This window comes from Hippoglossus hippoglossus, chromosome 24, assembly GCF_009819705.1.
Source record: "Hippoglossus hippoglossus isolate fHipHip1 chromosome 24, fHipHip1.pri, whole genome shotgun sequence".
Lineage (NCBI taxonomy): Eukaryota > Metazoa > Chordata > Actinopteri > Pleuronectiformes > Pleuronectidae > Hippoglossus > Hippoglossus hippoglossus.
The window spans coordinates 2494283-2519648 of NC_047174.1; the positions used below are offsets into that span (position 1 = coordinate 2494283).

The following is a 25366-nucleotide window of genomic DNA, read 5'->3' on the forward strand; positions in this document are numbered from 1 at the left end:
TAAAAGAATCTGACAGGACAAACTGGAATATAAAACCGTTCGATTCCCTGATTAAATACTTTAAAATGTTCATAGTTTGTGAGTTCGTCATCAGGCTTTCGACTGTCGCGTCAGACCAGATAAGACGAGAGATAAGATGAAACTTTATTGATCCACACACACACACCGGGGAAATTCAGACAAAGGTCAAAAGACGAGGTCAAAACCTAACATCTGACTGAACAGAGTCAAAACTGAGGATTGTAGCTGAAACTGTGGAACTGAAATAACCTGATAAATATGTAAATTACGTCATCGAATCCAATTTGCATCCTCAGCCAGTTTCAGCTCTATAACTGTTTGCACGTCGGCTCAACGAGACATTACATAGACTTTGTATGAGTCAGGTTTATATCCAGTTTTACTAAATCGGACATTTGCCTTCACACACGATTCCTCCAGGTGAAGTTAAGAAAAGTTCAGGGCTGAGTGAAAGCAGCTTCTGTCTCTCTCAGCGCAGAGAAGACGCAGGAAGACACAGGAAGACACTTGCCTCTCGTTCCCGGGGTACCCATGGTCCATTAATATCAAAGCACATCCCTCCTGTTAGGAATTTACTGTGCACAGTATATTTTTGCTAATGTGGTGTCACCGACCTAAACACAAAGACGTGGCTGTGTCTTTACCTTTGCCCTGATGTGTCGCATGGCGAGCCCTTCCTCTTGCGTGACTCCGGCGTGGCAGGGTCCAGGGGGCTTTCCCCTACTGCACTCATTTTCAGCTTCAACTGACCTAAGAAAGAGGAAACACACGATAAAGAGACGGGTCAGAAACTAAATAAAAGAAAAACCATAACGACCCTTGATCTTGTTTTTTTCCTTTCAGGATAATCTCTGTTATTTTCGAGTGAAAAATCAGTGTTTTTCTTCGAGTACCTCCGGAGAAACCGCAGGGTGTTGTTTGCAGACACAATCATCTGTTACATAAGAGCTGTTATGGCCATACACAAGTCGCATTTGCATATTGTCGTGGCATAATGCCGGTGGTAAGGTTCACACAGTGGACGGCTCGCATGAACTTCAGCTTCGGGTCACAGTTCAGTGTGTTTTTAGAACAGCAGAGGAAAAACAAGATGACAGGCAGAGATATTTGCATATGGTCTTACTCCAAAACACAAACAAACCAGCATCCGCATAAATAAGGAAAGCGGATGTCTGAAGAATGTAGAGATAAAACGACAAGTCGACCATTTGTAATCAATAACGACGATAATAAAATCTTTGGGTTTTGAACCACTGCTCAGAAAAGAATCAACGTCCTGTTTATGTTTCTCAGATTCAACATATATTCTTTATGTGATAGAGATCTACAGCGTTATATGAATAAACCTCCCTAATATTTTGTCTTGTAGATCTTGGACTTTCCTCTTCAGTCTGAATTTTTCATTCAACCGCTCCTGCAGATTCAGGGGTGTAACCATGGCAACAGAGAACGCTGCAACATTTGATGAGGCAAACCGTGCGCAGGCGACATTTAGCAGTGAACCTGCACGATCAATTTAGCCAAACATTAAAGTAAAAACCCTTTTAATGTATCAGGCATTAGGGTTTAAAACCAAAGCAATAAATCAAACAAACACTCAAGAGCTGCAGAAGAAGAAACTGAAGCATCTGAAGAGCTTTAAGTTGCAAACCATGAATACAGGTAATATTAATTCAAAGTATATGTATTTTGTCATGTTTAGCCAAGTTATTTCATTTCAGAGAATAGAAAAGTGTTGAAAAAAAGAAAAGTCAAGAAACCTCGAGATCAACTAATTGTTTCCGCTCTAATGTGACGTGACACTTGTGACACTTGTGACACTTGTGACACTTGTGGCTCTTGTGGCCCTTGTGACACTTGGCCCTTGTGACACTTGTGGCCCTTGTGACACTTGTGGCCCTTGTGACACTTGTGACACTTGTGACACTTGTGAGCCGAGGAGCGAGGCTCCATCGCTCCACAATGACCTTGGCGCCCGCATGCTGATCATTTATGATTGTTGACAAGCCCAAGTAATGCGTGCACTTTATATTCCTTTATATTCTTGGCAATAAGTCAACACGGGTGTGATTTATTGACGGCATGAACATAAACTACAATGCAGTTACATTTAATGATTTACCGAGAACCCAGTGGACACCCTGCACTCTGAGGCTCTGTACAGATGATGAACATGCTCTGGCTGCACATTCACACTGATGACAACACGCTGTCTAACAAATAGCCGAAGCGCCGAGGGAAGCCTGGTGTGTGTGGTCATCAGCCGACAGGCCATCAACAGCCGTGGTCATATTCCTGGTCTTTCCTGTTTCCCCACTATTATGATTATGTTTCATTATCAGCAGTTCCTCCCACCAGGTGTTTATGATTAATACCACCTTGTTATACTTAATAGCCGGCTTTTCATCCACATCATACCAATGTCAGCAGGTTCCCTTTTTATTCTGATGCACCGGTTCACTTTTCTGCTCATCTTGTTTGTTGCTGCTCGAACATCTTTGCTAGAATAATAATCTGATTATTTTGATTATCAATCTGCCTCATTATCTTCTACATCAATCTTTTTGCCTATAAGATGTTGGAAAATAGTGGAAAAAGGATATTCAAAGAAAATGCTTTTCCATTGTGAAAGTCAATAATAATAATAATAATAATAATAATAATAATAGGTCTATGTTTCCAGCTTCATCCACTTTGATTGAATTTTATTTGCACAGCGATAAATCACAACATGTATTATCTCAAGGAAGTTCATTTAGTAAAGTCAACCCTGACAATAGCTTATTTGGATCCGCACCAAATTCCCCGCACTCAAACAAAGCCAGATGAAAACACAATCGGCGGAGGTAACTAACTGCATCTTTCGCTTGCAGCCAGGTAGCGTGGTAACACAACACGCTTCATAAATAAACAAATCGCTGTTGTTAAATTGGCCTGAAATGAACCTTTCGCATGACGACTCAATGTGTGCAACTCGGCGCTATTTAACAGATGACAGCGTTCACAGTTTGCTCTTATTATAACATCTGAGCCGTTCTACATGTGACTCGAAACAGGTATAATTAGAACTGCTACAGCTGCGGCGAGAACAGAGCCTCGGTCCCACTGTCACACATACGGGCGGCGGTAAACAAAAACATATGGGAGAAAAACGAGCCCCGGTGTAATCCTCCTCTCCAGCACACACACACAGACACACACACACACACACACACACACACACACACACACACACACACACACACACAACAGCATCAATGTACAGCTTGAAGAGGGGGTGTGGAAGAGACCACCAGGTAGAGAGCGGGGAATGAATAATGTAGATTACAGAGCGAGAGAGGGGGGGTGGGGGGTGGAGGCAGGACAGTGTAAATGTGTGGGGAGAGAAAAGAGAGCAAGACTGACAATTCATTATGATCCATTATTAATACGCCTAAAGTAAATACAACCTTTAACCAGATCATACTTTATTATTTAAGCTAATTTCAGAATCTATGGCAGTCGAGGGAAAATGGCGCCAGAACAGCCATCCAAAAATATTTAGCTAGTTTTATTAGATTCTCCATAAATATAAAAAAAATATAAACCTCAAACATTTCCCTAAAAATACTGTAATTGTCAAGGAAGCCTGGAATGTTGGGTTTCTACTCGATTATGATTAAAACAGCAGAGACGTGATATCATGTCACACTTGCTAATGAAATACTTAATTATTTTCCCCGTGAGATAAACCACACAGCTCCTGCACACGGAGTGACCCCCCCTGCTCCACTGACTTGGTACAGCCCATGAGAAGCTGCTCAGTCACTGTTGCTAAGGCCCCCCCCCCCCTCTGGAATATAGGACATGACCAGGGAATGTATACAGTTTCTGTCAAACAGGGCCACGGTGCACCCACTTTCTCTCATGTGCTGCATGAGACGTGTGCACGGGTGCTTGATCGCTGCAGCACGTTTCACTGAGCTGCAGCCGTGTGTTTCCGTGAAGACACATCTGCATGGATGAGATTTCTTCCACATGAGGGCAGGTCTAGGATCAGCAACAAACAGATTCCATCGTCAATCAGTAAATAAACTATTACAGGCAGACAGCTGCTTAACTTAGCTGATTTCAGACATGCAAAGAATTTCTCCTGAACTTAGAACAGACTTTATCGTCACTGCAATTGTCCGAACATGTTTATGTCTGAAAACGGCTCGTGTCACTTTACTCCACAAATCAACAAAGCAATCGCAATAATTGTTTACAAAAAAAATGTTCTTTACCAAAACCCAGTCTGATTATTGATTATGTGTCGAGAGGCAGAGATGTGATTTAGGATTGAAACAAATGTCGTGACCTTGACTTTGAGCAGAGCACAGTGATTTAATTTACTAACTTTTTAGAGACCGCTGCAATATTACTTTCCAGAAAACTAATACATATTATTATATATAAGCGGGACAAAGGAAAAACAATTTACCAACAACTAAATCCACAGAGAAACCGAGTGGATGCACCTGGAACGTAGTCATCACCCGTGGCATGTTCATCTGACCCATATTTCAAAACTGCCGTCACACGTAAACATGGCTGAAGATGCCGGGAACCAAACCAGTCGGAGCAAACTGACCGGAAAATCTGCTGCACGAAGACGGAACAACAACGCAACTGACAAAAGTAAAAAGCTTTTAAAATACCTCAACAGTTTACTGACAATGACAGTTGGTTTCCTGGTCAGTGGATTCGTCAGTTAAGCGTGTAGGAGGTCATGTGTATGTTTATTGTTTTAATTACTCATAATCATTCCTCATATCATTTGATGTTAATCATCACCTGATGAGTCTGTGCTTAGTGCTCTTCTGTTGGTGATTCCTTTTGTTCCGTCGGGTTCGCCCTGATCTGTTTCACTTGTTATGATTATAAGGTTTGGTTTCGATAATTTATATCGTGTCGTATAATAATAAACTTTATTTGTATAGCATCTTTCATACGAGAAATGCAGCTCAAAGTGCCGCATGAAAAGTTACGTTCAGTCAACTGCGACACACAAACAATCAAACTAATGTCACCAACTTAAAGGGATTGGTGAACAGTAGTTTGTGTGTAACGCTGCTAAATAACACAAACAAACAAATGAAAACACAACCTCCTTGTTGCAGGTATTCACATTTAAGAAGCTGGTTTCTATGTCTTCGCTTAAAAATGAATTAATAGATTCAGCACTTCACATGATTTTCAATAAAATCATCTCTAAAGCCTCTAAACTTTCCCTCCACCAAGGAGGTTATGTTTATGGGGAATGAGCCAAGGAAGAACTAATTCACTTTTGGATAAAATCTCAACAGTGTGAATTTATCAAGAAATAATGCAGAGATCTTCTAGGTTAAATAAAAAAATCTGACACATCTATGAGCAGGTGAAAGATGGTGCAGACCTGGATCCGGATCTGGACGCATCTGATCTCAGTTGGTGGGCTTGGCGGAGATATGGGCCTCTCCAAGTGCCGTTCTAGTTTACTGGAATTAAAAGAATCCAACAGCCGAAGCGTAAAAGATGAGAAACACGATTCTAAAAAAGTAATGTGTGCATGATTTGTGGTAAACACGCCAGAAACAGAAACAGGCTGAGGTCCTTTAAGAGTCCCCGCTCCTCGACTGAATGCCCTGTTAAGTCTCAGTCCATTGTTTCCCACCATCTGTGTAGACCCAGATCCAGGATGTTTACCGAGAGTGAGAAATAACCTTGGACTCGGCTCAATTCCACAGACGCTACTACAGCGCGTCAGACTCCTGAGTGTATAGAATACATAGCGTGGAGCCGTCTGCAGTGCCGCGGTGCAGCCAGGGGACCGCACGCTGCACAGACACACTTCTCTCATCCGTGTAACAACGGGAGCAGAAAGACGAGATCTAGTGTAAGGATGCACGAGGGAAATCGTACGAGCAAATCATACAATATGCATAACCCAAATGCAAAAAAAGAAATTCTATTATAGGCCATGGAAAGGGAGCCGCCCCCTTCTATGCACATAAAACATTTAAATTCCATTCTAAATCCTTAAGATGGCGACACAATACATTGATATATAATTAAAAAGATCCACATTTATTAGAATAACATCCGCCTCCAAACGTGTCCTCTGCCAGACAGATAACTCCGCGTGAATATTCATCGCTTATTGAACGCCACCGGTTCTCCGCTGCGTAATTTGCCTCCGTGTAATCTGTGAGCGAGTGTGTGTGTGTGTGTGTGGGGGGGGTGTGTGTGTGTGTCCTCATTTCAACTCCAGAGGCGCGATGGGAGGCCTGGTGAGACCTGCTGGGATGCTCTGAGCATTGCAGCCACTCTGGGGCCCTGAATCTCAGAGCACATGGTGCAGGAGAATAATGCAGAGAGAGAGAGAGAGACAGAGCGGTGAGGAGGGGGGGGGTTATCTTCCTGGTGCTTTTTCTCCAAACTATCTTTTAAGCATGAACTAACCGGCCTCTTTATAATTAAACTGACGTGCCGGAGAAGTCTGCACGGAGACAGTGCCTTTCAAAAACTCAGCCAACCGAACATGCAGTGTAAATGAGAACACACACAGTTTCTCTCTCGGGTTTCAGAGGCAGGGAGATGTCTATTATTCAAAGTTACCGTTGATCTTAAAAACACACAAAGTAAAAAAAAAAAGAGCAGATCCAACAATCTAGTTTGGTTTTGTATAAACAATTTGTTTTATAAATCAATGCATTCACATCATTTGTTAACGCGACAGCTGATTGAAATATAATTGACAGAATATTAGGTAATTACATCCAATATTAATCGCAGCCCCAGCAGCAATATTACATAACAACATGAACCCCCCTCCGGTCACATGGTGCATGTGTGCACGTGAGGTGTGAGGCTCGTCCTCAGCTCGATACAACAAAGGAAAACCAGCTCCGGTGTCTATACTTGCTTGAGCTTCTCAGAATATTGAGTATTGACCTCTGCTCACCTCCATCCTACAGACATGGCCTTCAGCCTCAGTTAGAAACTCAATTTACACACATTCCCAATCGATACGACAGAATATTCAAGGGACATTCAGTGGGAATCGATCGTGAATAATAAACAGGGGTACTTGCTAGAATGTGCCACAGGCTGCGACACTGTATTCACCTGGGAGACGTACTGCAGCACTCACACACACACACACAGACACACAACGCTGAGCAGCTGCACTCACTTGATCTAGGGCTCCAGTGGGTGAGTCATGTGGTGTCTGTGGTGGCCTTGTCCAGGGCTCTGAGCAAAGCTTAAAAGAGGAAGGGGAGCCTGGAGGGGGTGAGGTCAGTGGTGGTCTCAGAGTCGAGATGATGGAGCTGCTGCTGCTGGTGGTGGTGGGGTGGTGGGGTTATGGCTCCACAGCCACTCTGTCGCATGGCACCATCCCAGGTGCAGGGGGGGGGAGAAGCCCGTTGGCCTCAGACTGGAAAGACAGAGAAAACAATATGAGAATTAAATACTGTAGGTTTTTAATTATCCTGGAACTTCAGTCAATATCATGAGATGCACACGCCAAAGCACAACCAAATGTTTCATCATGACGACCGACCTGAAGACAACGGGGTCACCGACTCCGTCACCAGCAGGAAAATAACCAGGCACGTTGGGAGTGTCCTCGTATGACAATGTTATTTTATAGCTTCCTCTAGTTCATACATTTATGTCAATAAAACCTTAAAGTGAAGACTTGCGGGCGTAAAAACATGCAAACACCGTTAACACACAGCTCCCCGGTCTCCTAACAAATCGTCGTGGTCGTCCTGAGCCTCGTGTTTGGACGAGTCTGAGCTCTTGTCATTATTAGCTGGTTGTAAATGTCTGACTGGATCTGCGTCCCCTCCACGGTTACTGTTTCCATCTGTTCTGCTGACACAGAGCTGACCCCGGTGCAACATGCACATCAGTCACTCCGTCTGGAGAAAGTTGCAGCTGTGCGCTACAGTGCAGTTTTCAATCTGCAGCCAGAGTCACTGCTGCATCATGGCTCCGCATGAAAAAGGGGATAAGTATGTGTGATGGTTTTGAAAAAGTTGGAACCACTTTCCTTGTTCTGTGGGAAACAACTCATCTTGATTTTTGTGAAACACGATCGGTTGACAGTCCAAAACATTTGAATACGGAGCTGCCAGGACATCTTCGTTTGGCTGTTGCCTCTGGTTTTGAAAACATGAAATCAAAAACCTGCAGGTCAAAACCATAAACTATATATACACAATATATAAAGATGGACAACACGTCTCGTTTTCATCCCACTTTCTTGAAGCATGTTTACAAACGCTGAGTGTGCACAGCAAAGGTATCGAGGTCTTCTACCTCTCGGCTGTCAATCATGATCATCAAAATATCGACCAAAATGATATGAACCTGGGTTTATGACCTATCCTGAGTAAACAGGTACAGGTGAAAATGTGTGTTTTCCAATGAGCACCAGCTTTCTATCCGATACACAACACAAACAAAAAGTATTTGACAATTTCCATCCCTGCTTTTGACAAATTTGTCAAAGAAAAATATAAAATCTGACAAAAGGCATCAGGAACAATGGAGCAACAACATTAACTCTCATTCTCATTTCTGTCTTGAATTAAATATAGCAGATGAATCTTTTAAGAAAGTGAGCGCACTGAGATTTCAGGTACCGGTGGTGACATGCAAAGCTGAAGCTTCATCGGCAAGAGTGACAACATCAGCGAGTAAAGATATCAAGCATATTTAATAAAGATCTGGACTCGCTCCAGATGTGCATGCGTGCTCAGGAAAGGCAGTGTCGCCTTTCTTGCAGCAGGATGGTAAAAGGATCCGGCCGACGTATATATTCTAAACATGCATAGAGAAACGAATACCAGCTCGGCCTCATACTCCGGCCCCTCACATCCACAACTCGTGTCGTTAACTGTAGCTGTGCATGTCTGCAATACGACAAAAAGCCTGTATTTCACATTGTCCTTGATTTCACGGAGTTTGAGAGGAAGCTGCACGTGTCTTTCACCAGATTTGGTCCAAACTATAGTCTCAGCTTGGGTGATCCAGCCCCAAACGGACTTGTTTTGGAACGGCCCGACTGTCTTTGTGCCTCTTCTATCAAAAGCCAGCGCAAGGACAAGGTCTACGTGACAAGCGGCGCAGATGTGGACATTATCTGCTGGCTCACACAAGCACATGCTATTGGCAAGAAGGTCAATCAAGGACTCCGAGATCAGACGTCTGCTCTTTTTTTAAATAATCCAATTAGATATGCAGTTAATGAGAGGAAGTGCATCACATGCCGCGCGGCACTCGGAGTACAACACCTTGTTATGTAACACTGAAACACCTCGCTGAAACCCCTGCAGTCAGATGGAATAAATCTTTCCCTCATGACGGTTTGTGCTGCTCAGATTTGACCACATCTGCTGCAGAGAGATTTGCATCCGACTGTTTGGATCACGTCGGAGGATGTGAATTACACAGAGAGGCGATTCTGTTACTCACTCAGCCCTCGTTGAATGGAACTGCATATAAGGCCATACGATTCAACAGCACCACTAACCGCAAGCCTCCTAAAGTGGCATGGACACTATCTGAAGCAATAAAACCTTCATGAAGGTTGGATTTACTGCAGGACGGCTGCACTAGTTTCAGCTATGTGCACCTAATAAAATGCCAGTGTGTGATAAAGAGGGCAGCAGAAGCAGCAGGATTTACCTGTAAACAACTGGAGGGTGGGGGGGGGGGGGGGGGGGGGGGGTGGGGGGGGGGGGGTGGGGTTGTGGTTTAACTTTCTCAAAGAGGAATCTTTAAATCAGAGTCTGAATAATCAAATATGCAGATATTATCACAAGAGTTCCCAACATTTACTCACAATGTTTGCAACACAATTACTATTAATTTAAATAATTCAATTAATTATCCTTTACTTCATCAGATTAGTTCCATTGAGGCGGAAAGTCTCTTTTACAAGGTACTTCCTTAATTTAAGTTTACATATATTCATATTTGATAAGTCAGTGTTTCTATTCCGTCGTGGCTGTTTACTGCTGAAAACAGGAACGAGGAAGTGTGAGATAATTCCCCCCACAATCTGGTGAACTGGTTTTGGCTAACTGGCCAATTACAGCTGATAAGGTCAATAATTACAGCCGCGTGTGTCCCGTAATCACAGCGCTTTCTTTTTCCTCGCCACAATCTGTGGTGAGTTTCCTCGTCTTTTGTGTAAGTGTGGTGCTCGACACTGGATCACAGGAAACATTTAAAAACAAAAAACAAAGTGTGGACACAAGCACAAGCAGAGTGAGGAATGTCCCTCAAAGACCAAAAGAAGGAAATCTGTCCGTGACGGATGCAGTTTATCATCAAATCTACTTTCCTCAACCTTAGCTGATGAAGTTCATGATGATCGGACACATTTTAAAAAGAGTAAAATGTTCCTGCGCAAACTCTTGGTAAGACATTTAGTGTTTGATTTAGACATTTAGCAATCTGAATATGAATATATCGAGCAGCCCTTGAACCTGTATACCATCCCTAATGTATGATAACACAATATAATGACTTACATCAAGCTCAGATTGGTGTAAGACCAAAACGAAGCAGCAGAGAACAACTCACCGTCTGCCTGTGGTTTCACAGTAAACACACCGTCGCCGCACTTAAGTAAACACAGTATCTCTCCTTAACCTGATTTCGCACAGTGAGTTGCTATCTGCTGTGTAGTCAGTGACATGACACCTTTTGTGCAGTCACCGCAGTCATTACTAGCATTGTCACCAAACCTGTTTTTCCTTCACACATACTTATACGTCAAGTGCAGCTGAAAAGACCCGGGATGAAAACCACACAGGGTTAGGATAAGTCAAACCTTAGAAGGAACTACAAGTGAGAAGAATAAACACAGACCTAATAATTAACAGAGACCATAAATACCTTCAGATATGAGCGTGACCATGTGACCATCATACATTTCATAGTAATGGAAGGTTATTATAATTATAATAATTATAAACGCGTGCAATATTCGGTCTTTGCTAACAGAGTAAGATGCTTCATCTGTGATTCAGCGAGATTTCCCTTTTGAAAGCTAATTAATAAATAAGAGGTGAACAAGGTGGAGAAATAACTTCAACTTCTGTTCTAAGCAGAGTTCCAGCTGTGCTTTGAGCTCACGACGACAACGCTAACACACTAATATTCATCAGGTATAAACTTGATCAAGTTCAACAGCTTAGTTTAGAGTGTTAGCGTAACTAGTCCGAAACATTAAGAACTGCTGAGGATGTTCATTACACCCCTTATTAGGTCAGCAAACCATTAATGTCATAAGAGTTGTCCGAGCAATAATTGAGATTTGAAGACCAACGATGCCCTGGAGACACGTCCACCGTCCCTAACCTGACAACGTATCATATGATGTTTTGGATAATCACGTCATATCACGCCATAATCGATAACTGCTGCTGAAGAGCGCTTCACGTAAAGAGGCTGCAGTGTGTCGCGCTCGCAGCATGTGAACAGCATTTAACCATTAAATTCAAAAAGGCCTCACATGCTAGAGTCTGCAGCCACATGACAATGTCAAAAAAACTCCCCTCAAGTTTTCATAAAAGTGAACTCAGTAGTTTTTTTGTTTAGTCCTGTTGACAAACAAACAAACAAACAAACAAACCGACGGGTGAAAACTGAACCTGTTTGGCAGAAGATTCAATTCAAATGTGTTTTTCCTCGATACAGTGAGTGGGTGGAAAGATAACAAACAACCACAATATTATGAAAACCTCAGTTGTAATTTAACTGCCTGCGTTCACCACAAACAAGCCACTTCCTTCCTGTAAATGCTCAGTTTCACTCTGTCGCTGTTGATCACTGGTGCAGCGCGTTGCAACCGTGCTACTGTGCAATAAATCAGTACGTTTATCCTGAGAGTCCCGAAACAGATAAAAACTCCTACACCCACTATTCACCCACAACACTGAAGTTTCTAACGATGTGAATTAGAGGACAGAGTTTCCGTGTCCTCACGACTGCTCTCACTGTTACCTGCACTCACTCGCGTCTCTACAACTTCACCTTGCATCACTTATCCTCGAGCCCTGAGTCAGGAGCGAGTCTGAAGTGGCCAGTGCACGGGAATCGAAAGCAAAATCGTTATTTTCTCAGAGACATTGCACGTTTGCGACTGCACAGATGCCCACGTTGGGCTGGGTCGGCCACAACGTGAGCAGGACTCCAGTCAGACCTTTTCTCCGACAGTCACCTGCCACTGGTTACGGCCATATAATTAGATGAGGCAATACTGTGGTTACATTTCCAGTTTCCCTGCTGTTTGGGTAGATGAAACAATTGCGATGCACTTTGAGAGAGACTCTGTTTGTTTGACAAACTCTTCAGGGAGTAAGAATACAACGTAATCACGTATTAATACATATAACATGGCAGCACCGTACACAGCATCTTTCAGTGGCTTTAAATGAAGACGTTTAACTGTTAAGGGATAACTGAAACGTTTTTGAGACATTATTAAACTGACTTATCATAATTCTACCTGGGGTGAAATCTGTTTGATCCTGTGATACATGATGTGACTTCAGGAGCACTGAGAGCTTGTATTGTGTTTGTTTGAAATGTCATCCATTGCAGATGTATTCCAAGAACAGTCTAAAAGATTGAGCCAGATTCAAATCAGATTTACATGAGACCCAGGTTCATTCATCTGCTTCACTCAACAACAACAATAACAACAAAACAACAACAACAGAGAGGCAGCCCTGTCCTGAGTGGGGACAGCACTCACAACAGAACATATCTGCTGTGAGGCGACCACTGCACCACAGTGCCGTCCGCCCTGACAAATACCAAAGAAAAATGTAGGTTTTGACTGCACCTTGTTCAGCAACATATTGGTGAAACTGGGAGTCTCTATCCGCCCACATATTTCAAACCCAGTTACAAACCACCTTCATGCTCCACTTCACAAAAGATGTGGATAAGAGGATAACTGTTAAACTTCCTCTAAGTCACCTGACAGCGTCCTCAGGCCACACACACACACACACACACACACACACACACATCCACGTCACATCAGCAGAGAATCATACACGTAGGAAAAAAGGTTCTCCACCTCTTATGCCGTCTCTATTCTCTGTATTATCATTCTGACACACACATCATTAGAAAACACCAACTCACATCCACACTGGAAATGAAAAGTATTGTGCAAATCTTCCGATGGAGGCCTGACCTTGTTCAGAGAAGAGAAAACGTGCCATCGGGGCTTGACGGTTAACTCACAACACAACAACTACTCCCCATGCTCTGTTTTCTCGCTTGCCCTTTCAGTTCCTTCCTGTACGCAGTCTCTCTGTTTCTCTCATTCTTCGCCTTTACCTCTCTCCTTCCCTCCATTTCCTTCCAACCCTCACAAATTCACACAGTCTGCTGCACAAGCCTTTTTTTTTTTTCCAGGCGAGAATGTAGGCCATCGCTCTGACAGCAGGGAAGGCAGCGCGGAGTTGAAGCAGCGCCGCTCTTCTCCTCTTCCCAGCATTCTGCTCGTGCACAGCAGCTGAAGACAGTACGCATGTGTGTGTGTGTGTGTGTGTGTGTGTGTGTGTGTGTGTGTGTGTGTGTGTTTTGCTGTCTTAGACTGAGTCAGAGCACCGAGTTGAGGGACAAACCACAGCACACAGCAGCCTGTGCTACGCAGGCTACAGCAACAGCCAAATCTGTTTCAACTTAGCAGAAACAAGAGCTCCTGCATGTCCCACTGCATAGTATCAAAGATGATCTGAACCAGTGTTCGAACTGCACGCTCGGATTTGTGATAACACTGATCTGTCTGGACTGTGTAAACCAGGAACCCCCCCCCCACGCTGGTCGCATGCTGACACTGGACCAGAAATGTAGACGTCGCTGGTTCATTACAAAAACATCTACAAAGATCATTTTCCCTCATATCCCTTAAGTAAACAAACACAAAACCACAAGATGTGGGTCGATGACACTCAAGTCCAGATGACTTTATGCTTCACCTCCAAAACGGTTAATCCACCGCTACTATCCAGCATAGAGATTTATGTACATTACTAAAAAGATAATTATAAAAACAAGCAAAGCAGCTCGTCAGGTCAGAAGGACAAACGTTCTTGAAGGTCAAGCCAAAATAATAAGAGGGACTATTTTGCAGAGCTTGATCAAAAACATTTGAATGGACATAGTTGATACATATATATATAAAATACTGTGTGTGCGTTGGCTGATGAAGGAACCATGAATTGTCAGGATAGAAATGCATGTTCACATTCAAAAGAATCCTCATCAAATATCAGTATCAGCCGATATTTAGATTTTTTTTTTTTAAACTCAAATAGCAATATGTGCGTTGGCCTCAAAATCCAGGGTCATTTAGGTTCAGCTAAATATTGAATTTCATATTTAAAGCCACTATGTGTGGAATTTGTGAAATTTCCAACTTTGGCAGCCGGTGATGGCAGAAGCAGAAAATACAAGATATCAGACATGAGTGAAAGATCAAGATTTAGGGAACATAAAGCGTGAGCGTCTACCTGCAAAGGCACATCGCGTTACCATTCACGTACAATGAGCAGTGAGCTGATGTAAACAGGAGACTGTCTACTCTGCAGCTGGTTGCTTAGTAACAGAAAATACTACCAACGAGAAGCAGCAATAGCGAAAAAGTACGAGCAGGGATTTGTTTTCTTGGACCAACGACGAGGTGGAACTGCAAGTGTTTACAATAAAAAACGACCGCGTGATCGAATCCAAATGTCTGTCTTTGCTCATCCAGACGAATAACGCAGCCCCGGGGTTTTTTGGAACTAAATGGGATCAGCAGCGTTTCCAAACATCTGCAGATGGCAGACATTACCATAGCAACGGTGACTCGTGATAGCAATCTAAGGGTTAAATATTTATCGATATATTGCTTATGTGTAGTGCAAACACAGTGAGGAGCGAAGAAGACAGTGGATCTACCTCAGGTTTGTAAAATGTCGTTTATGAAGTGTTGTCATTGTCTGCTCATAAAGAAGAGTTTAGAAAAACACGTAAACAGTCTTTAATCTTAAAAGAAATAACAATGTGACATTTATCGTGATAATTACCGCTAGCAACTGATATGGCATTTTTTACTCTTGACAACAATTTTAGCCGTCTCGCCTTGGCCTAGTTAAAAGTGAGTTCGACATAAATATGAAACTTTTTATTCCACAATCAAAAACAGATTTACAAAACCAGGAAAACACAGACAACTGAGACATTCAAGTGCAATTGTCTCAAAAACAAAGTTGTGGTGGGTTGACCCTCACTGATCCGACGCTAACCAGTGCTCGGCTTTGTGCTGGATGTTCATTTCATTTTCTATAAAAGCATCAGAGGGACGTTTCCACAGGTTGGCTGCAGGTGTCCTGAAGGGGGTGGGGGGGTGGGGGGGGTCAAAACAAACAGCTCAAACACCTCCTACAGCTCCGGTGGAAGAATGCTGTGACAGTGGCAGGCAGGCTGCAGCGGTGCTGAGTGCTAAAATGGCTGCTCATTCTCCATACAGACACAGAGCTTAGCTGGGAGGAGGAGGAGGAGGAGAAGGAGGAAGAGGAGAAGGAGGAAGAGGGAGACTCCCACTCCCAACAATATGCCTAAAAACATGTCTCATCCTTAGGTGGGCTCTGCAGCATGTGGGTAATAACACGGGAATCACACTCTTACCATTGTACTCTGATGACAGACGTACAACGTGCGTCTAGGATCCTGAAGCAGCAACACTTTCCTTCCCCGTGCGACTCCACCAATTATTATGCACATGCTTCGTCTTTTACCCGAAGGTAACTATAGCCCTTTAGCACGTCACCGTGTAGTGACAAGATCTAGTTCATGGTCTTCATCTCTTCTCCAGAGTCAGAGAGATCTGCATCTTGTATAAATGATATCATGTACTGTATGTGTTTGCATGTATCGCTTGACCTGGTTTATTGCTACAAGGTAAAACTAGTGAGTCATTGTTTTTATGTTTTGAAGAAGCAATAAATAAAAAAAAACCCAGCTCTTAACGACCACTTCCCGTTTCTTACTACGATGTGTTTTTGTTTTGTTGTTGACAGGCAGGTTGTACTTCGCTCTCTGCAGCAGGGGCACATACCTGAGCTTCAGCTGAACCCCTGAGGCCCGGTCTGTGGCCTGAGGTAGAGGAGGGATTCTAAAGACAGACTCACCAGTTACAACATCTTTTTCTGATAACAGACCATGTTTGTGTAGAGTTTTTATTGCCTTAATGACCACTTAAAGCCAAGCTGTAGGTAGAAGTTCATAGCTGTGCATAGGTGAATGTGAAGGTCGAGTTTCTATGCTGGAGTCTTCTTCTGGTTTCTGGTCCACATGTTTACAACTTCTCTGGCGTCCATGTTTTACTTCAGAACAATAGCGAGTGTTACTAACTGGATCGAGTTGGAGTCGGAGCTGTTTGACGTTGAGGAGCAATTACCTTTTCTTATAGAAATGCAACGAAGACAAGAAAGACGTCGTCCGTGTTCGTTACTTCGACTCAATTAACAAATGGCGCAGAGTCTGCCGGAAAAAAGGGATGCGACCAATCACAGATCATTTTTAGAGGGGGGGGGGGTGCATGTCAGGGTACGGTCTAGACAGTCTTTAGGAACATGTGTTTAAGTTGCAGTTAACTGGATCATTCAAGGAGTCATAAGATGTGCAGGGGTCTGTTCAGATATTAAGAGTTGCATAGAAGAACAGTTGATTATTTTCAAGCCGAACAATGGGGACAATATGCAAAGTATTCAGATCCATGCTGATTATCTGTCATATATCATCATAAACTAGATATTTTAGGAAGATTTGGACTCAAACATAATGAATCTTAGAATTCTGATTAAAACATAACCTGCCAATGAAATGATACCAATCATTAGCTGCAACGCTCATTCATTCATTCACTGGTTTAGGCTGCTGATCATCAATATCTGATGCCAGATCTGTTATACTGACATTAAAAAGTATTTAAATGTCTCCAGAACCAGTAGTACGTGCTAATGGAGACATTGACAGTACAGATATTTGAGGTATGAGGTTATTGAAGTGCTGAGGATCTGATTATTGACAGATTCTCTCATCTCTCTCGTGCATGTGGAAGTTAAACCGGGACCAGGACCAGGAGCCATGAGGTCAACGCGTCCTCTCGGGCTCCTCGCGTCCAGGAGCCCGAGAGAGGCGCAGGTGAACCGAGACGCGGCGCAGCGACCCCTGGAGGCGGACCGCGCTGTTGACATCTTTACATAAGAGCAGCCCCGATGTGCTTCTTTGCAGGTGGCGAGGGAAGCAAAATGTCCCACCGAGCACCGCGCGCTGCAGAAGATGGTGTCGGCGCCGCTGCAGCTTCGTTACGTGTGGGGGTGTGTGTGTGTGGGGGGGGTGAACAGCCCCGGGTCCGGCGCGTGGAGGCCCCGCAGCGCGTCCTCCGCGCGCCGCAGCGGCCGCTCCGGTCCCGGGCTTTGGGGGCGTGGGGGGGGGGCTGACATGCTGTCATGTGTTCACCGGGGGGTGTGGGGGTGTCTCTCGGGTCTCTTACCTGGTTTTGCTCGTCCGTCCCAGCTGCTGATGCGGGATCCTGCCGGCGGAGCTGTGCCCGCAGCCCGTCACCCCGGGCGGGTTATTCCCATGTGAACGGCGGCTCGGAACCAGACAGCAGCGGTTAGCTCGCCCCTGCTAACCAGCTAACCCGCTAACCTGCTAACCAGCTAAACTTGCAGGACTGTCCGATGTCTGGACTTTTTCTCTTTTTTTAAATTTTTTTTTTTTAATATCCACTCGCACTTCGCCGTGAGATCTCCGCGCTCGACCCCGGGCCGAGCTCGACGGGGTCGCGGGGGGAGCTGGTTCGCCAGCGGGCTCGCTGCTGGTCGAACGTCCGGCTTCTGTTGACAAACAAGCGGCTGCGTGGAAAGAACCAGCGCGACTCGGCGGAGCTAACGACGAGCTGCTAGCGCGGTTAGCTTAGCTGGCTAACCACCTCGCTAAACCCAGACCCCGCTCCACAGATCCTCCTCTGGCCGAGTGCGACTCGAGTCCCATCGGCTGAGGGGGATCCTCGTCGGCTCCGTGGATCGCTCGCGGTCGGTTTCCGTGTCTCAATGTCGGCGCACTCGCGTCTGCAAACCCAAGTTATCGCTTCGTTCTCCGCTCTCCGCCATTTCCAAGCTCTCAACACAAACAAACAGGGCTGCTCGTGCACGAGGAGCGTCCATGCGCGCCCCCGGGGAGGGCAGCGGGCAGAAGACTCCGTGTGATGAAGAAGAAGAAGAACATGTGTGATGAAGATCATGTGTGATGAAGAAGAACATGTGTGATGAAGATCATGTATGAAGAAGAAGAACATGTGTGATGAAGAACAAAAAGAACATGTGTGATGAAGATCATGTGTGATGAAGAACATGTATGAAGAAGAAGAACATGTGTGATGAAGAACAAAAAGATCATGTGTGATGAAGATCATGTATGAAGAAGAACATGTGTGATGAAGATCATGTGTGATGAAGAAGAACATGTGTGATGAAGAAGAAGAACATGTGTGATGAAGAAGAAGATCATGTGTGATGAAGAAGAACAACATGTGTGATGAAGAACATGTGTGATGAAGAAGAAGATCATGTGTGATGAAGAAGAAGAACATATATGTGATGCAGAAGAACATGTGTAATGATAAAGAATATATATGATGATAAAGAAGAAGGACATGTGTGATGACGATGATAAAACAGTATAAAACAAAGACACACAACGAACAGAGCAAGTGTGCAGTTGTCATATGCTTTGTGTGTCTGTGTTGTCGCCACGTGACCATGGAGCAAGAGAACCCTAAGGACAACAGAGAGACACAAAAAGAGCGCAAACAAAACAATTACCCAGCAAATGACAAATGATGCAGTCCCATGGTCCCTCATGACAAGACACACAACACAACAACAACGTGTGGACCTGTGAAGATGTGTGTCCGTGTAGATGTGTGCGTGTGTGTGTGTGTGCTGAATCCATAGTGTCTGGTGTTGCTTCCTGTCTGATGCGCTGCAGCTCCATTATTCATGAGGCTCTGGTACATTCAGGACAACGTGAGGAAACGTCTTTGTCTTCACCGAACAACACAAGACAATTAATGAAGAACATTATTTAAAGCTGGGAGAGTGCGATTCCCCAGCAGACACATTATAAAACCACGTTTAACACACAACCGCACAACACAGTCCTCCAAACGTGTTCTGTTATCAAGAGTCATGAATTATTCTGTGAGAAATCCATGAAAATCAAGAAAAAAATGTTCCATCTCACAATTAGTTTTTGTTGAATTGTGTTATTTTTGTGTAATCTTGCTACAAACAAACACACAAACTGACGGGGGGGGGGGTGAAGAAGACAAATGAAGACCATGAAAACCAATTTAACGTAGATTTTACTCTAAACTTCTTTTGTTTCTATTCATTGTGGATGACACTTTTCCTTTGAGGGTCACCAGGGGGCGCTGGAGTCAATGAACTCGACCCAGAATATGAAATTATCAGGGCCACAGTTTATCTGCAGACAACCTGAATGATTTATTAATCTTAAAACATCGTTAAACAAAGTTTCTGGATCCACATGTCAATCAGCCTCTGCACCAAATCATACTGGTTTCCTCTCAGGCCCGAGTTCCTTTCCTCCACCACGTCTGGTGGAAATCAGTTTAGTAGTTTTTGTGTTATCCTGCAAACAAACAAACAAACAAACACAAAAACAAACAAACACACAAACTGACACGGCTGAGAACGTAACCTTTGACCTCATTAACTCATCAAACTAAATGATTTCTGATTCATTTCCAGTCAATTAACAGTTGAAGTAAGATGATGCACAACCACATCTACACACACACACACACACACACACACACACACAGAGTCAAACAGATGTATTTCATATAAATAACTAAATAAGTAACAGATGTATTTTCTAGCCTGATGCATTTTATTTAAATTAGTGTTTTGTCTTAAATTTCACTCTTTCTGTTGCATTTATCTTTAAATGATTGTTTCACAGAGAAGATTTTAAAACTCAGTGACATTGATTTTCAGTCCCTTTCTTTGATTCACACCCTTCATTCATGAAATCATCTGGGAATCGAGTCAGCGACGGCCCAGAGGCTCAAATGATACTTGATTTGCATGGAGTGGACACGTGCTCGCTGTCGTGCACGTACAGTAAACATGGCCACGTTTACGGATGTTTTTAGAGTGAGACACAGTGAGTGACTCAGACTCCACCGCCCTCCTCAGGCTCGCTCACCAACAATCATCACAACAAACCAAACAATGAGGAATCTGCTCAAACTCCCACGAGTTCATGAGTCACATGAGGAGTCCAGTCAAACTACAGGCGGCGAAGAAACAAACGACCAATCGGCAATTACTCCTCTGAGTCCCTCCCTGGTTATCTGCTGACTACACACCCACACACACGCTGCCATTGTTCATACATGACGTTTGACACCCAGAGCTCAACATTAAAACTTAATTAAAAGTTAAATTCACTGTGGAAGTTCTTCAGTTGAGCACTTATCTCCTCCAAGGCCAATCACAGCCTTTAAATTCAATCAGGCTGCATCACATTTCACACTCTAAGAAATCAGTCCTCTAAATAAACCTGACGTCTGTTTACCGGCTTATTTTCAGCAGAATTACACAAAAATTGATTTGCACCAAACGAGGAGGAGCTGAGAGGAACGCGTTCAATTTCACTGCAGGTTGAAAATCAAGGGTTGGATCCAGAAATGTTTCACTACATCTATAGTTTGACAAATTTATCCCACGTTTTGTATTATTTTATATTATCTACTATAAGAATGTGTTGGAAACAGATGCAAAATGAATAAAGTTTGTTGTTATAGTTGTGTTTTTTGTCGTACAGATATAAAGAAACTCACTTTCACGACGTACAGACACTTATGAAAGTCTTTGTGTTTTTGTCACTGAGCGTTGGTCTGAATCCGATCTGACCAACAGGGGGCGTCACGGGGCCCCTCAGAGAATCAGGTGAAATGTGAAGGTTCAGCAGGTGAAGCCCGTCACTGTGGGAAAGGTTAAACGTCTCCAGTTGAACAGTAGAGACGTAACAACCAGTCAGCTCAAAGATCCAGGTACAATAAATACATCATTATTATATCGTAGAGTTTTAACAAAGATACTTTACTCTAAGACGCACTTTGTATTTCTATATGAAGCGTAAATAACAAGATCGTAACTTTGTTTGCTTTCATACCACAGCACAAAAAACTAAGGCAGAAATGTTCCATGTTCAAATTAAAGAATTAAAATTGCGATAACAAATTTGAATTCAAAATATTGACATTGATTTAAGACTTTATTAGATGGTAGTTTTGTGTGTGTGACGTACGTGTCAACACAATTTATTAAAGCGCTGTGACACATTAATAATAAATCATGATCACAATAAGCTACAACAGACACAAGGTATATTTTGTGTTTGTAAAATCTGAACAAATTGATGCAGTTTCACACATTTAGCATTTTCCCTTATTTTAATCCTGTGGATTACAGCTGTTCTCATGCAGAGGAACCATGTGACGCTCTCAGGTCACGTTGTAAACAGGTTTGATGAAGAGGAGCCTCTGAGGCCTGCAGTGAGAGGAAGAGTCTTTTAACGGACATCACTTGAAGAGCTTGAACTTGCGCAGCAGCGGCTGCACCGTCTCTTTGGGATACGGCTTCAGAGCCAGACACGTGGGGAAGTTCTCCGGCTGCTCCAGCCAGAGCTTGTGGGAAACACCGGCCTGAGTCAGGGTCTCTGACAGAGCTGTGAGGGCGGCCTCGTCTGGAACCTACACACAAACACACACAGACACACACACTCTTAGATCCGAGATATGTGATGTTACTGGATGTGTGGATCTATGATGAATACAAGCAGATCTCTTAGAGGTTCAGTGTGTGAGATTCAGGTGAAAAGATCTATTGGCAGAAACTGAATATAAAATAATCCCAGTGAGGTTTTCACTGGTGTGTTTCATCTAAATTGTACTAATTGTGGTTTTTCTTTAGCGTAGAATCACTTCGTCCACATTGAGTCTGGTTCTAAAGTCTGGTTCTAGAGGTTCTGGAATCTGGTTCTAGAGGTTCTAAAGTCTGGTTCTAGAGGTTTCTTCCAGTGAATCAGGGAGTTTTTCTCCCCAGTTACCAAAGTGCTGCTCATTGTGGGAACAGTTGGTTTCTCTATAACGTAAAGAGCCTTGAGACGATGTATGTTATGATTTGAGAGGAAACCTCAGGCAGAGCCTCTCATTTCAGAGACTTCTACCAGAGTCCGGCTTTCCACTGCTCTGAAACTCTCCTGTATCCTACTGGTGGAGCTGTGGTCCTCAGGGAGTGAGAAGAAATATCTGAGGCCCTCTTCACCAGTAAGGTGGATTTAGATGAAACAAGTGAAAACATCACCGGGATTATTTTATATTCAGTTTATAACAATAAACACTGAACCTCTAAGTGACATCAAGTTTAAAAACTAACCCACTAGTGATTCAGTTAATAAGAGTTAGCTCATTAGCTAAGAGTTAGCTCATTGGCTAGGAGTTAGCTAATTAGCTGAGAGTTAGCTCCTTGGCTAAAAACAAAGGTGTCAAGCTGCTGTCACGAACTGTCTCTGACAGATAATGAAGCCGGACATTAGCAGTGAGCCGCGGACACGAGGACCTGTCCTCCGGACTCAGACACATCGCGTGCAGCTGCGGGGACAGAGTCTCCTGCAGGGAACCATCAGCCGAGTGGAGCAGCGCGGGTCTCACCCCCAGCACCACCTTGTGCATGGAGTCCAGCTCCTCCAGGTACCGGGCCGTGTCCGGGTCCGAGCGGAACACGTGCAGCGCGGCGGTGGCGGCGTGACACGCCTGAGTGATCACGGCCCCCAGGGGCCACGACAGCGCGTGGACCAGGTCCGACCGCACCACGACGTACTGGACCAGCCGAGCCGGAGAGCCGGCTCCTGAGGCCGCCATGATCCCGACAGGAAGAGACTTTGTTTCTCTTCCGGTTCAGCCTCACGGAGAAGTCACACCGCCCTCTATCGGTCACTTTTAGAACTGCAGGTTAAACTCAGGCAAAGGAACAATCTGTACTTTTGAATTATCAACAGAATAAAAAGTGAAGCTGCAGAAAACTCACAGATATAAACATGTCATAACCCTCCTTTCAGATTCCAGATTTCACAGATGTGGGACAATGAGTAGTTTCTGCTATAACTTCCCCAAAGTTGGAGAGATTAAAATTGCTTCATTTATTTGACCAACAGTTAAAAAACATTAATTTACAATCAGATACGACAAATTAAATCACATGATATCATCATATTTCCCCTGACACAAACAAATGTTACTGTTTCTTATAAATGACTAAATTACATTCATTGAATAATCATTGTAGCTGGAGATAAACTCAAATATTTGTCACTTTCATCCCAATAAATGACGAGCAAACACGGGAAAATGTCACAATAATTATTTATTAAGCATACACATTATAATATAAATATAAAATATGCTATTTTTGTTTTTAAAATTGGTGAGACATCATTATATCTGTGTTGAGACAGACAACCATACAAACAGGTTTTAATATTCTACCAAAATCTGCTGAAACTTCTATGCAGCTGTAACAAACTGGCCATGATGGTTTCGTCCTAACTCATGGAGCAGGTCAGAGCTCCGCAGCTGATCCAGGGTCAGGCCCGTGTGAAATGTCGCCGTGAATGAGGAGGCGAGCTGGTCCTGGATCAGCCGTCCAGCTCTGACAGGCTGTATGCAGTTGGCCCACGTACGAAGAGAGCACAATAACCTACCATAGATTTCTTTTTATATATATATATCTATATATATATATATATACTTCTTACTGTAGTCCAACAATGGCAATTAGCAGCATGATGATGCACCACTCGTTTTATTCTCTAGTCCAAAAGAAACTGCAAAATAAGTTGAGAAGTAAAGAAATGAAATAAACATCGAACGTACTGATGTCACTGTAACTAAGAGAGAAACTCGTCCACAGTGAAACAATCAGATAGAATCAAGCAGTTGAATCAGATCAGTGATGACGTCAGGTTCAATTCACCTTCACCTCAGCCAACCACAGGAAGTGGAATCCTCACTTCTACCAGCGTGAAAACGAATGACATCAGGTTCTGAGCGTGTCATTGGCAGATCGATGATCAATCATCACTCCTCCTCTCACAGCTTCCGTTGACTGAATCCAAAGTGAATTGATCCCAAACCAATGACAATAAAGAACAAATAGTTTTAACAGTTTTTCTCTTTTTTTTTCTGTTTTTTATTCTCTTTTTTTCTTAAGTTGGGTCGACATGCTGAATCCTCGTGTTTGCAGGTTCGTGGTCAATCAAAAGGAAAAGTATTGAGCGAACCACTCCTGGCGCTGAGCGTCCGGGGAGTCGATGGTGGCGTCCTTAGTTTCAGGAGGGCTTCGCGACGGGAGCGCAGCAGGAAGGAAAACAATTCAAGAAATAAAGGAAGGGAAAGAAAAGTCAGGGAATAATCCACAGCTTCATTTCACATATAACTGAAAGATAAGATGAATATTATGCAGCAGTAAAAAGAAACTTGGTAATCAAGTAATGTACTCAAATATAATATTGAAGCTCTTGTATTTATTTATATATTGTTTATTTTAAATTAAAGGCGATATTCCTACACAAGAAGTATTTTTACTTTTGATACTTAAACAGCACTGTGTTTATTTAAGTAATATTTTGAATGACTAGTATCAGAGGATCTTTACACTGTGTATTTCGAGTTTTATCTCATCTGTGTGTTTTTATGCTTCTGTCACAAAGATCAGGTTCCAGTGCTTCTTGGCAATTAAATGTTTTATTCATGTTAAGATCCTTTGTTTCCTCGATCACCTGTAAAGCTCTGTGAGTTGCTTTTGATTTGTCGTAAAGTTCTGTATAAGTAAAGTTTGGTTTGATTTTCCGTATAAAAAACACAGTCCACTTTTATATTTGGATTTAGTTAAAGTTCAGTCTTTAACAGATACCTGAAGATGAACAGGATCTCAATATATGAAGGAGCTGTCTGTCCACTAGGAGGCAGCATATTCACACGGCAGATTAGAGTACAAACACTGAGTCACGTTTACACTCATGTTCGGATTCAAACGTTTTCTAACAATAAAAAAAAGTTATTGTTTGTTTCCAAACCTGCGACATCATCATTTACTTCTTTAAACCCGTGGCTCATGGTTTTATATTTGATCGTCAGCAGGAGTCGACTCTTTCATTT

The 25366-nt window shown here is 43.2% G+C and overlaps 3 protein-coding genes across 8 annotated transcripts in view; all 3 read right to left on the bottom strand.

Moving 5' to 3' along the window:
- The window catches only part of ncoa1 (nuclear receptor coactivator 1), a 32678-nt gene extending 14377 nt beyond the window's left edge, over positions 1 to 18301 (bottom strand). For 3 of the 4 annotated variants that reach the window (XM_034579386.1, XM_034579387.1, XM_034579384.1), the window contains exons 1-3: positions 17606 to 18300; positions 7217 to 7459; positions 666 to 771 (exon numbers count right to left, since the gene is read on the bottom strand). In XM_034579386.1, the coding sequence (XP_034435277.1) occupies positions 666 to 754 (89 nt within the window). In that variant the 5' untranslated portion in view covers positions 755 to 771; positions 7217 to 7459; positions 17606 to 18300. Of the gene's footprint in view, positions 1 to 665; positions 772 to 7216; positions 7460 to 17605 lie in introns of all 4 variants that reach the window. The other variant, XM_034579385.1, reaches the window with a different exon arrangement.
- A 3120-nt stretch (positions 18302 to 21421) lies between these two features.
- ptrhd1 (peptidyl-tRNA hydrolase domain containing 1) lies at positions 21422 to 23113 on the bottom strand. Of its 2 annotated transcripts, none has more exons than XM_034579413.1 (2): positions 22770 to 23113; positions 21422 to 21901 (listed from the first exon to the last, which is right to left on the bottom strand). In XM_034579413.1, the coding sequence occupies exons 1-2, from the start codon at positions 23069 to 23071 to the stop codon at positions 21859 to 21861; spliced, it is 345 nt and encodes a 114-aa protein (XP_034435304.1). In that variant the 5' UTR covers positions 23072 to 23113; the 3' UTR covers positions 21422 to 21858. The 2 variants fall into 2 exon arrangements, with proteins under 2 accessions (XP_034435304.1, XP_034435303.1); XM_034579412.1 differs by having other exon boundaries at positions 22862 to 23102.
- A 448-nt stretch (positions 23114 to 23561) lies between these two features.
- fam184a (family with sequence similarity 184 member A) overlaps positions 23562 to 25366 on the bottom strand; it is a 91866-nt gene continuing 90061 nt past the window's right edge. For both annotated transcript variants that reach the window (XM_034579389.1, XM_034579390.1), the window contains exon 23: positions 23562 to 24546. In XM_034579389.1, coding sequence (XP_034435280.1) covers positions 24465 to 24546 — 82 coding nt within the window. In that variant the 3' untranslated portion in view covers positions 23562 to 24464. The remainder of the gene's footprint in view (positions 24547 to 25366) is intronic.

Excerpts from the sequence above, each read along its gene's own strand:
- ptrhd1 (XM_034579412.1), bottom strand. The coding sequence starts at position 23,071 with ATGGCGGCCTCAGGAGCCGGCTCTCCGGCTCGGCTGGTCCAGTACGTC. Across the intron at positions 21,902-22,861 it reads TGCACAAGGTGGTGCTGGGG|GTTCCAGACGAGGCCGCCCT; the intron begins GTGAGACCCGCG and ends GTTTGTGTGTAG.